At 34.6% G+C, this 12,171-nt stretch overlaps 1 protein-coding gene across 1 annotated transcript in view; it reads right to left on the minus strand.

Moving 5' to 3' along the window:
• Positions 1 to 8,342, minus strand: part of LOC134803811 (scavenger receptor class B member 1) — a 101,319-nt gene extending 92,977 nt beyond the window's left edge. The window contains exon 1 of the mRNA XM_063776648.1: positions 8,196 to 8,342. Within this exon, the coding sequence (XP_063632718.1) occupies positions 8,196 to 8,253 (58 nt within the window). The 5' untranslated portion in view covers positions 8,254 to 8,342. The remainder of the gene's footprint in view (positions 1 to 8,195) is intronic.
• Between the last annotated feature and the right edge of the window lie 3,829 nt (positions 8,343 to 12,171).

Genomic DNA, 12,171 nt, shown 5'->3' on the forward strand with positions numbered 1-12,171 from the left:
TGCTGCACTCTGGCGGCAGAACATTGCAGTAATATCCCCTATTAGTATCACACGTACTAGAGCGCTCCACGGGATACACATGATAATACGATGTTTTATGAGCTGAGTGTTACACCGTGCTTACATTTAACCTCTTAATTGTTCGTGTTCGACAAGGATCCTGGTCGGGATTTCAGTAATTTTTTGCATTTCTCTTCGAGAACGATTTTTTCAGCTCTATCCGGCACGACTGAGGTACCCACAATGATTTTACCATGTACGAAAGATTAATACTAAAAACGAGTGCAGTATCCCAAATCCCATTTAATCTCACCGCGAATACAATCGGTTGTAACAATTTGTATGACTCATTAAGTCGCGGATGGAGCCTTGATAAATATTATCCATTCGAAGGAATCTCTATGACGACAAGTACGAAAAAAAGCAAATTTGCAAGTAATATACGATCAATTTGCGCATGCTTGTTCGCACTCAACATCTCACAGTCGAGAATATATTATATTACGTTAAAAATACGTGAATTCGACACAGTTCCGAACAAAACGATAAGTAAAAGTGGAGCAGAATCGACGCGGTTGAGTAACTTTGTGCGCCACATGCTTAATTCATGTTCCACATATATTTAAACATATTCTTATTTTGGGCACAAATAAAAATATTTCTATTTTTAGTGTCGGCACGACTTCATAGGAAATAAGATTATTATTTCACAGATTATTAGCTAAGTATTGCATGAAATTTCACTTAGTGTTTCCTGCGGATTGTCCTAGAATTAGCCACGCTATTGTTGATCTAATAGCTACGTAATCTTATTATGTTAGCATTGTTTTAATTTCGTTACAGAACCCCTAGCGAAAATTTTATTCGATAGTGTAACGAGCGTTCGCGTTTGCGTTATGTCTATTTTTGTATGGGATTTTGAACAGCGCGCGAAGCGGGACGATATGGAAACTCAAAATCCTAAAAAAAATGACACTTAACGCAAACGCGCACATCACGTCACGCTATCGAATGAAATTTACACATGGGGTACAGAATGGACGTATCCGCAGTATTCGCACTAGGTATTGGCAAGAGTTTTATAAGTACCTACACACCGGTAATTTATTAATATAGTAGATTCCGCTTAATACATTTGACAACTTTGGGATCATCCATTAATTACGTCACACGAATTTCAAGGTTTTTTGACCCCTCCCTCCCCCCTTGTCACACTTGGTCACGTTTGGCAAACCCCTCCCCCCCTGGTGTGACGTCACATTTTTTCAACGAAATCGGCAAATCGAATTAAGTATTATTAATTTTTTGTCAAAATATTAGTAAATTTATAACCCAAAACTGATTATGAAAAAAAAAATAAACTAATAAAAACGATTATCGTTCCAAAAACTTGTTTTTGAACTGTACAGTAAATAAAATGATTAAAATAAAATTTTGGTTACTGATGAAGTTAAAGTGACGTCACAAAGTTTGTGACTCCCCTCTCCCCCTTGTTACAACATGTCACATTTTCTTGACCCCCCCCCCCCCTAAACGTGTGATGTAATTAATGGATGACCCCTTTGATACGATTTCCCGCCTAATAGGTACCGACGCCATTTTACCATTTGACAATATGACAAGCTAGGGACATCAAATGTATCGCAGGTGACTTAAGAGCCAACGGGAGTGGTCATTTCTCCATACAAACGTACTCCTCGTTTTCCTCCGTGGTTTTTGAGGCTAGAGCAATGATTTTTTCAACACAGATTAATATTGTCAATATCTGTGTCGGACCGTTTTGCTTTTTTTGATATTTTTGTTTTTTAAGGCGCTAGAGCCCTTCAAAAATGGCCAAAATGGCCTAATTGACTATGCCGCAATGAGAAGCGTGGCATTCAAAACTGATATCAATTAGCCAAAAAAGCAAAACGGTCCGACACAGATAATTTCATAGTCATTTAGATTTCCAAATTTGGTTACGATTGGTTAAGTTTTGGAGGAGGAAACAGAGGAGTACGAAACCTCGATTTTTTGAGATTTTTACGCAGGATTTTTCGCCTTGTCCTTGTCGCACTACTTTAAGGTGCCGCTTCCGTTAGCGAGACGGGTATATTTACCTAAAATATTTAAAACTCAGCTCCTGTTTCGTCTTAAAGTACACAAATAACGACCTACATTAAATGTCTTTAAACTAATTTGTCACATAAATTGTGAATGAGTCAATCTTTAAGTAATTTATGTCAGGTGTCTCATAACGCAATTAGCTGGAAGCCATTATTAATTGCAGCTATTAGTTATTGCCTTACTTGACACTTGACCTAGTAACTGATGTAAGGACACGTGATATCGTGACACAAATAAATGCCAGTAGTTACCGAGATTTGAACCCAGGACCATCGGCTTCATAGGCAGGCTCACTACCAAGCCACGGCCTCCTAGCCTAGTCGATAGTGACCCTGCCTACGAAGCAGGAGGTCCCGGGTTCGAATCCTGGTAAGGGCATTTATTTGTGTGTTCATCACAAATATTTGTTCCTGAGTTATGGATTTTTTCTATATATGTAGAAGTATTTGTATATAGGTATGTATATATTATATATATATCGTCGTCTAGTACCCACAACACAAGCCTTATTGAGCTTACTGTGGGACTAGGTCGATCTGTGTAAAATTATCCTATTATTAAAAAAAAAGCCACACAGGTCGTCAAAAGATATTTTACCGAGCCTTTAAGTATTTTACTGCCTTATTTCAATTTAATACTCTACAACTGTGAGACACGTCGTATATCCAAAACCGGTTGGTCTAGGTCTAGCTAGATTCTAGGAATACCTGGGCTGCCTGGCGTTTATGTGACAATCACAATTGATGACCAGAGTTAACGATAGCCATACAATAAGTCTATAACCCTTTAATGAAATTGGATAGAATTATGACTGGCCTATATTTGAAAACCGGGCAAGTGCGAGTCGGACTCGCGCACGAAGGGTTCCGTACCATAATAAAAAAAAAACGGAAAAAAATGCAAAAAAAAAGGTCACCCATCCAAGTACTGACCACGCCCGACGTTGCTTAACTTTGGTCAAAAATCACGTTTGTTGTATGGGAGCCCCATTTAAATCTTTATTTTATTCTGTTTTTAGTATTTGTTGTTATAGCGGCAACAGAAATACATCATCTGTGAAAATTTCAACTGTCTAGCTATCACGGTTCGTGAGATACAGCCTAGTGACAAACAGACGGACGGACGGACGGACGGACAGCGAAGTCTTAGTAATAGGGTCCCGTTTTACCTTTTGGGTACGGAACCCTAAAAATCACCTTTCAAAGTATATTCTGTCGTATATTAATAGGGAATAATATGTATAAAAATTTCACACCAAAACTACACAGATTTGACTCATGTTTTGGGTCTATTTTTTATTGAAATAATTTAAAATAAATTATACTAATAATTTGTGAAATAAATATGTGTATCTCGATGAGTAAACGGAAACCGGAATGCGGAAACCCTCACTGTAATCGCTTCATGAGTAAACTTATAAAATCACCAAAGAATGCGTATATACCGGAACGCGAAAGACCGAACGAATATCACGACAAAATTATCATTCAAGTCTCGCACACCAACACACTAACTGGATCATCGGTGGACCTTACTTCCCTGGAATAAGGTTTACAAATTGTAAGGTGAATGTGTGAACGTAGGCACATATAATATAGTCGAATCGTTAAGTTACTAATATCTTATACTTATCCACATCAATGACGCACGACAATATACTGTATTTCAGTTTGGGGCAGTGCAGCAAAGACTTGTATGTTGGAAATCGAAAGGGCCCAACGCTCTGTACTAAAGGTGATGCTCAAAAAATCCTATCGGTTTCCAACCTTTGATCTTTACGCCCAAGCTCAAGTTTTAACCGTCCGACAGCTATTCTTACACAAAATCTGTTTATACACACACAAAACCTCTAAAACATTGCCCTCATATAATATCTTAGTTAAAAAACGCATTTTCAATCTACCAATTCCCGAAGTACGTTCCGCCTTTGGAAAACGTTTTGGAGATCGCATTAGAGTCACAACTTACAATTCCATTCTTAAACAGTGTAACCTTAGATCTAGCACCACTATAGAAGCAAAAAAACTACTATTTAAATTCCTAAGTTCTCTTAGTTATGCCGAGACAGAAGCTATGTTAGATAATGTACTTTAGCTTATTAATGTTATATATAAGTACTATACCTTTATCAGCCTTTATTGTGTTGATATGATTGTTAGTTATAATAAGTTTATTTTGCCATAAGCTGGACTTTGTTTGTAACAATAACTCTGTTGTTTAATGTAATCCTGGTACCCCGCGATACAGGCGAAGCCTAGTGCGGAGACCTCTGCCTCACTCTGTAATTTGTATTTTTGGAAATAAAGATTTATTATTATTATATTCTCTTTATTTATTATATTATTATTATTAAATAGAAACCTAGACTTTTGTTTGATAGGATTATTTATTGCTTTAAATTAATACTAAATTTAAGGTTTTCGATTCTTTTCTCGAATTATTTTAATGATGTATCAGATCTGCGTAGTTTATAAGTATTTTTTTTGTAATGCTTTCATTCCATTTAATAATCTCAAATATATATTCATAAAATAATTATGGGGGTCGATGTTGCTCCACGTCCGTGGGAATTATCTTAGATAGCCCTACAGGCTACACGTGATCCCCGGGTGGTGCTAAGAGCGCAACAACTTTGACAGCTGCACTGTCACTTCAAGGTCTCGCAGCTTACTCTACTTCAACAACCAATTCTGAAGTAGAGTAACAGAAAAAGCCATACGAAAAAAAAAAAAAAAAAAAATAATTAAAGGATTTATATAAAAGCGTAACAATTAGAAAATCTCTTAAGTAAATCAGGTATATTGCGTATAACGGGCACGTTTTAATGCCAAATGTTAATTACCGTATGTACATTCACAATTATTGTGGCATTGAGGTGAATGAAACTAAAAAGAGAACATTAAATTTTTTTCACAAAACACAAACAACGAATTTGTTTGAGTACGTGTGATAATAATATAAAAGTTACTTAAAGAGTTCGAAAGAAAATTCCCTTTCAAGATGCAATAGAAAACTTCAAGTATACATACCTATTACAAAAATTATTTAGTGACAGGTATATCCCAGGGAAAAAGTTTAAATACTTAACAGATTATGTACAGTTTCCTTTTCGTATGAACCCACATTTTTTTTAAACGATTAAAATGTAGCTTAGGTAGATAACCAATGAATTAAAACAACATATCGGTTGACACCAAGTTATACAATACGCATGACATAAACCAATCCTAAGACTGCTAAAATCCAGACCCTGTAACCGAGTAGGTACTTAAGTAAAAAATGAAGTCTGCAAAGATTCTTCAGTTGTCAACATCATTTCCTCGGAATACAATAAGAAGGAAAACACAGTGCCTGTACAAGGTCTAACTAATATCCTATACAAAGTCACGAATAGACAAAGGTCAAAGTCAATCAGGTAATTTAATTAGTCAAAAAAACATGAATATTCGCTTATCGAGATCAAACAAAAAGATGCGTAGAAAAACATATGAGAATTTACGACCTAATTAATGAAGTCAGGTACCTATCTTAGGAGTTGATATGCGCGTTTGACCATTTTAATTTATTTTTCTTCGCGATGCGGTAAATGTAAGTATTTTTTTATACCAACGTTTTTTAACTCTCAATTTTTTGACGTGATAACGTCTTGTAAATCGATGAATACCGGTTGCATGTACGAAAAAGTGTCACGTTGTGGACAGATCTCCATGGTAACGTTGTGGACATATCTCCATGGTAACGTTACGTAATGTTTTCTTATGACGTTATCACGCAAAATTATCGTCCGTAAACCGATTTTACAGACAACCATATTTTTTTTTACAAAAAAAATCAACATGCAATTGCGTCACGTAAATGTATACAATAACGCCAACCCCAATTTTTTTACTATTTTTAAATAACATCTATAAAATGGTTGACAGTCTTTATTTGGTGACTCGAATCCTTTAGAGATGCGCTTACTTAAGAATCGGAAGTTTTTCGAGTCTCGTAAATACGAGTGAAGTTATCAAACTACACAACGGGACGGAGAAACTCCGAGACCACGGGGACAACGCCGTCCTCGAAACGTCGGAGGTAAATCTTAAAACTTAAATACGCGATTAAGTCCCGTTGTGTAGTTTGATAATGTTTAATAATCGTGAAAGTTTAAACGAGTGAAGTTCTTCAAAAAATCAAAAGACTCCAGTTCCTACGCACATTACGTTTTACTTGTAATATATGTTTTTTTTTAATTATCCTTTAATTATTTTATGAAAATCTATAGGTACCTACTCATGGACAAATTTAGATATTTAATAAAAAAATAAAAATAACAATAAAAGGTTTAATTACTGAATTACAGCACCTAAAGTAATTTCAAAATTAATAATTAAACTTTTGTTTTCGTTCCTCTATGTGTCCATGAGTTTATTAATTATAAATATGTTTACACAGACTACACACAATCAGCTTCTAGATATAAAGATAAATAAACCGTGTATCGATCGTAACTATAGTATTGTTTGTCCACGCAACAGTAAACGCGAGGGTTTCGTAACCGACATTCCACTAACATTAAACAAGTGTTTATATAGACGGTGAAGTTATGAACGATGAAATATTCAAGACGGGCCCATCTTGAATATTACTTATTGGCGAGAGTCATACCAAGCTAATTCGGCAGCGATTTTGATAGCACGGATTGTGCAAGTGTTATTTTAAACGTCAATCTTCTATGGCATTCTATGCTATCGTAATCGCTGCCAACTCAGCTTGGTCTGACTCTATAGTTCGTTTTTTAGCATTAGAAATAAGGTAAACAATCTTGATGTGTATTTTAATTGACACATTTTAAAAATAAGTTACGGCAAATATGTAACAATTATGAATCTAATACGATCATTTATCGTCGTTGCGCTTTCCAAATCTGATATGTGTTCGATTTTTGATTGACAAATAGGTACCTAGCAACGAAACACATAAGGTATTAATTCATTTGATTGAAACCTCGCACATATCAGATTTGGAAAGCGCAACGACGTTATATTCTTCTGCTTTCATAAGTAATAGTTATTGATTTTTAAAAAGCGTTTTACAATTAAAAGACACGTCAAGATCGCATACCTTCTTTCAAGTTCTTTCTAATGCTAAAAAAAACGAACTATATATAATTGTAAATAAACACAAAAGCTTTTGAAGCCTAAGTCATCTATTAGGCACTTATTCCTTGCCTAAGTTATCATCATCATCAACCTACTTGTATATCTTGCAGAACAAGTTAAAAATATCTAACACGTTTGTCCACTTAATATCACTTAAAAAATAAGTACCTATACAAGGTGTTATCAAAATAGGGCAATAAAGTCAGAAACCAGAAACAAAAATATTTGAGGCATTCCATCACAAAAATGCTTCAAGTGCAATAAGGTCCTTTTTATCTGTAATTCCATTAGAAATTCTAAGCAAAAGGTTTCTCTGATGGAAAACACATTTAACCTATTTACTTGGTTCTATTTTGGAGAAATGAAATAATGTAATATTGTCCATATAATATGTAACTAGGATATGATTTGACTTAAATACGCATCGCGTCGCGTTGGGTAACGAAACACTTTAATCCTATAGTTTCCGCTATGAGTAATTTAACCGAAGACGCTAAGGAATGTTCATGGAAAACTGGCAAAAGTCATTGATATATTTATGAAGTGACAGACATTCTTGTCAGATCAGACAGAACTAATCAATTTTTTTATTGTGAGGTTCTTCTTAGTCTAGTTAGTTGACGCGTTTTAATTTTTTATACATATTTTTTTTTTATTCCAGGACCAAGTTCAAAGATGACTAATTCAACTTACTCCAGGCTTTAAAAGTTTCAGTAACATAGGGAAGTTATATACAAATTGATTTTAAATTAGACCTAAGCCTAGCCCTAAAAATAAAATGTACTACCTAAAATTATGCCTAACTTAATTACCATACTAAAACTATTCACGTTTACTTAAGTAAAGTACCTGTTTAAGTGTGTACCTTCGCCCAAGCAATACACATTATAGATATTTGATAAAAACTTTTAAACGGGACGTAGAAAAGTAAAAATGAATACTTACACCACTTCCTAAGAAAGGCGCTCGTGAGCTTGGCACACAACTTATCCCGGCCCTGCATGTTGTACACACACTACAACACTAGTACATCACACACACACACGGACAGCGAGGTGCGCACGCGACGGCGGCGGGACGGCGACTGCGGGCCTGCGGGCAAAACGAGATTGGTGTAGTAATGAGTAGCTTTTCATTGAAAAGCTCTAGGCGTATTCGAAAAATGTAAACCTGTTTGATATGATTCGAATTTGATACGACTGGTTTTTGTGAGGTATTGATGAGTTGGGATTTTTAAGTTTCGAATAGGCCTCTAGATCGATTTATACTGAAAGAGAAAAACTATAAGATACCATTTTAATATATATAACATCATGAGAAAATTTACTCTTGCAGTGACAGTGCCAACATACCTACTGTAAAAGGACTATAACGTATATACCTAGATATAATAACTGAAGAAAACTATTAAATACTAAATATTTTTTCAAAACATGTTGACAAAATAAACAAATATAATTTGACATGCCAATATTTCATTACAACAATGAAATTTATCGTTCTAATGTATCTTTTAACATACCTGCAGTTTTGCAGAATGTAATAATATACCTGACGTATGATTTAGATGGAACAAGATTAAAAACTGTCAAATTAAAAATGGTTGTTTATGCATGCCTCACGATCAGTGGAAGAGATTCCAGTTGTATCTTTTTAAAAGGTTTATGAGTTGGTTGGTTAGGTTGTTTATTAGTTAAAAAACCGGACAAGTGCGAGTCGAACTCGCCCACTGAGGGTTCCGTACATTTTAGTATTTGTTGTTATAGCGGCAACAGAAATACATCATCCGTGAAAATTTCAACTGTTTAGCTATCAGGCTATCACGGTTCATGAGATACAGCTTGGTGACAGACAGACGGACGGACGGAGTCTTAGTGATAGGGTCCCGTTTTTAGGTACGGAACCCTAATAACCTGCGATAGGGACTTTTTCTTAGAGTTTTTTTCTGATTAGTATCTGTGAATTATTTACATTCTGTGTCTTGTTTGAATTACAACAGAACGTGAGATTTATTTTTGGTCATTGTAAATAAATCCTTTTCAAAAATGGCATATTAATACTCATATATCCATATCATTCTTGTTTTGGAATCTTATCTTTTCTAGACTCATTTTTTGACTATTTCTTTATATAAGGTGCTACTTTATTAGTTGCAGATATTTTAACAGATGATACTTTACTTTAAAACAATTAACTTTAAATAGAAATAAAGAATATTTAATTTTTTCCTTCTGTTTTAATTTACCGAACAAAAAATTAAATTTCATTATGGTTCGGCGGGAAAACTGCAAAAGGTTATTAGTATGAAGTGGCCAGACAGTTAGGTGTTAGGTAAAAGAGGTACTAGAATCTGTTTAATGAGTTCACATTTAATAATCACATTAACAGGGTGTTTTTACGTAAATTTGTTTTTCAGTTTTCTCCAAAAAAACATCGTAAAAGCTATAATGTTTCATACTTAAATATACTCCAGGAACCGAGTACTATCAGCTGCGTAAATGTTTGCAACTAATAAAGTAGCACCTTATATGTTCATTAATGTTCCCCACGTTATGAAGCCGTATTTAAGTAGGGGTATTAAATAGTCATAATATTTTAAGCAGGTGGTTCAACTGCACCAATTTACTTGAATTTTCAAGTTGGCCCAAAATGTTTACTGTGGCACATTGTTAATAATTTTAACAGACGTTTGTGTGTCAAAACTAAAGATGAAGAAAATTATTGAAGATCATTTTTATTTTATTATTTAAATGATAGTGATTTTAATTTTTTATGACATCATAAATCCGCGTAATTAAGTTTAATATTCCCAAAAATTATTTATCAACGTCATTTTGGGCAACCCTGTTGTCAAAAATTTATCAAATCGTCTTTTTTCGATGTCTGACATAGGTGATATTTTACCAAGTCTACTAGCTGCTTACCCCATAATACTATACTCTGTATCTTTAGGTATTTAAATAAAAGTAAACAAACAATTTGTACATTTTCGGGTAGTTATAACATTTATTGGATAACCGACCAAATACAAAACCACCTGCGGGCTCAGCACGGTTCCATTTTTATCGACTATCACTATGCGCGTCCCTTTCGCACTTACATACTTGTTAGAACGTGACAGGCATGGTGACAAGGGATAAAAACGCGACCGTGCTAAGCCGCCTGGATCTGTCACTGAACGACCTGACTTTAACCTACATTATTTGATCGTGTAATGTTTTCATCTACCCTCAACTGCCTTAAGGAGCCATTTTGTCAATGCCTGACTTAATATTGTACTAATTCTACTAAGTGCTTACCCCATAACTAGTCGCCATAGCCTTGGTACAAGTACTCAATGCCAACATAAACGTTATACCACCGGTTCTGAAGCAACCACTGACGTCACCGATTTCGCATACGATTATCAAATACCTGCGCGAACGCATCGTCTCCAGCAGAAATGAAACGCACTATGTCACGGTTTTTAACAATGTAATATGGATGTTAATTTAATAATATTTGAGTCTATATTTATTTGTCGACGATTGTGAATTTATGAGTTCTTCTATATGTTATTGAAAAGTGTTATATTCTTCAGTTGTACTTTCAACTTTAACATAAGTCTATATTATGTATACAATCCTACTATCATATTTTGTTTCTGAAGAGAGTGTGTCCTTAGTGTTATTGCTTAAGGACCTAATTTTAAGACGTTTCAAATAGAGTTCAAAATTGAATGACAGTGACATTTTATTAGTGAGTTAGCGTTGCGTAACTTGAATAGGTGACAGATTGTCAAAATCGTAATCGCTTGCAATTTGTCTATTTGTTAGCAAAGACACTTGAGGTTTTTTAAGTAACTTGATGCATGTACAATTGAAGATACTTAGCTGAAGCCTTATTTAATATACAGACCATGGTATAATAATATACTCCGCCTGGTACTCCATTCCCGTCTTTTCTAGGTCACCTAACTGACACGCGCCTACGTCATCATGCGACAGCGCTATATGATAATATGCGATAGCGCTATATATAGCGGCCATGTTGTTGTGACGTAGGCCCGTGTCACTCTGGGAATGGAAGACCATGTTTTATTAGACTATGATACAGACGTAAGTTGTGGCCGGCGGTAATAAGCATCAACTACGATTGTAACTTAGATTTAAGAACACGTTAGATATCCGTTCACCGTCATTTTCATCTATCATTACATGTGTGCTGTGCCATCCTGTGTATTATCTATGTGTGTAATGTACAAAAAGATAATTAGGTACAGTTTATCACTTATTTTGACGAAGCTATAGATTTACATACATACATACATACATATAATCACGCCTATTTCCCGGAGGGGTAGGCAGAGACCACGGATTTCCACTTGCTACGATCCTGACATACCTCTTTCGCTTCCTTCACTTTCATAACATTCCTCATACACGCTCGTCGGTTTAGGGTGCTCTTGACCTGGCCTTTCTTCAGATTTACTTTCAATTTTCTCGTTCGATCTATTTAAACTTAATAAATATATATATATAATATTAAAAGTGTCATATAACATGATAACCTGAATACACCAGTCGATAAGTAGGTAGTATTAATTTATTTGATTATATTTATAATAAAATATACAGAATAGACAATTGTTGATCTCCAATTGAAACAGAATGTCATAATAACAAAGAAAACAAAAATAGTCACTAAAAAGAGGAATACATAATTAACGAAATAAGTAGTATCTTTATTTCATCTACAGTTCTTGAACGTTTTTGTGAACAAATTACGTCTAAATTGTGAGAGGAAATGAAAGCATACAAAATTGATTTATATGCCATGATAACTCCATTTGAAGTAATCTTATGATTTGGGAAATTTTTAGGTTTATTTACGACCCGTTTCTATATTTTTGTTTCTATATCTATTTCTATTTCTATTGTTT

The sequence above is a fragment of the Cydia splendana genome, chromosome 27 (assembly GCF_910591565.1).
Source record: "Cydia splendana chromosome 27, ilCydSple1.2, whole genome shotgun sequence".
Lineage (NCBI taxonomy): Eukaryota > Metazoa > Arthropoda > Insecta > Lepidoptera > Tortricidae > Cydia > Cydia splendana.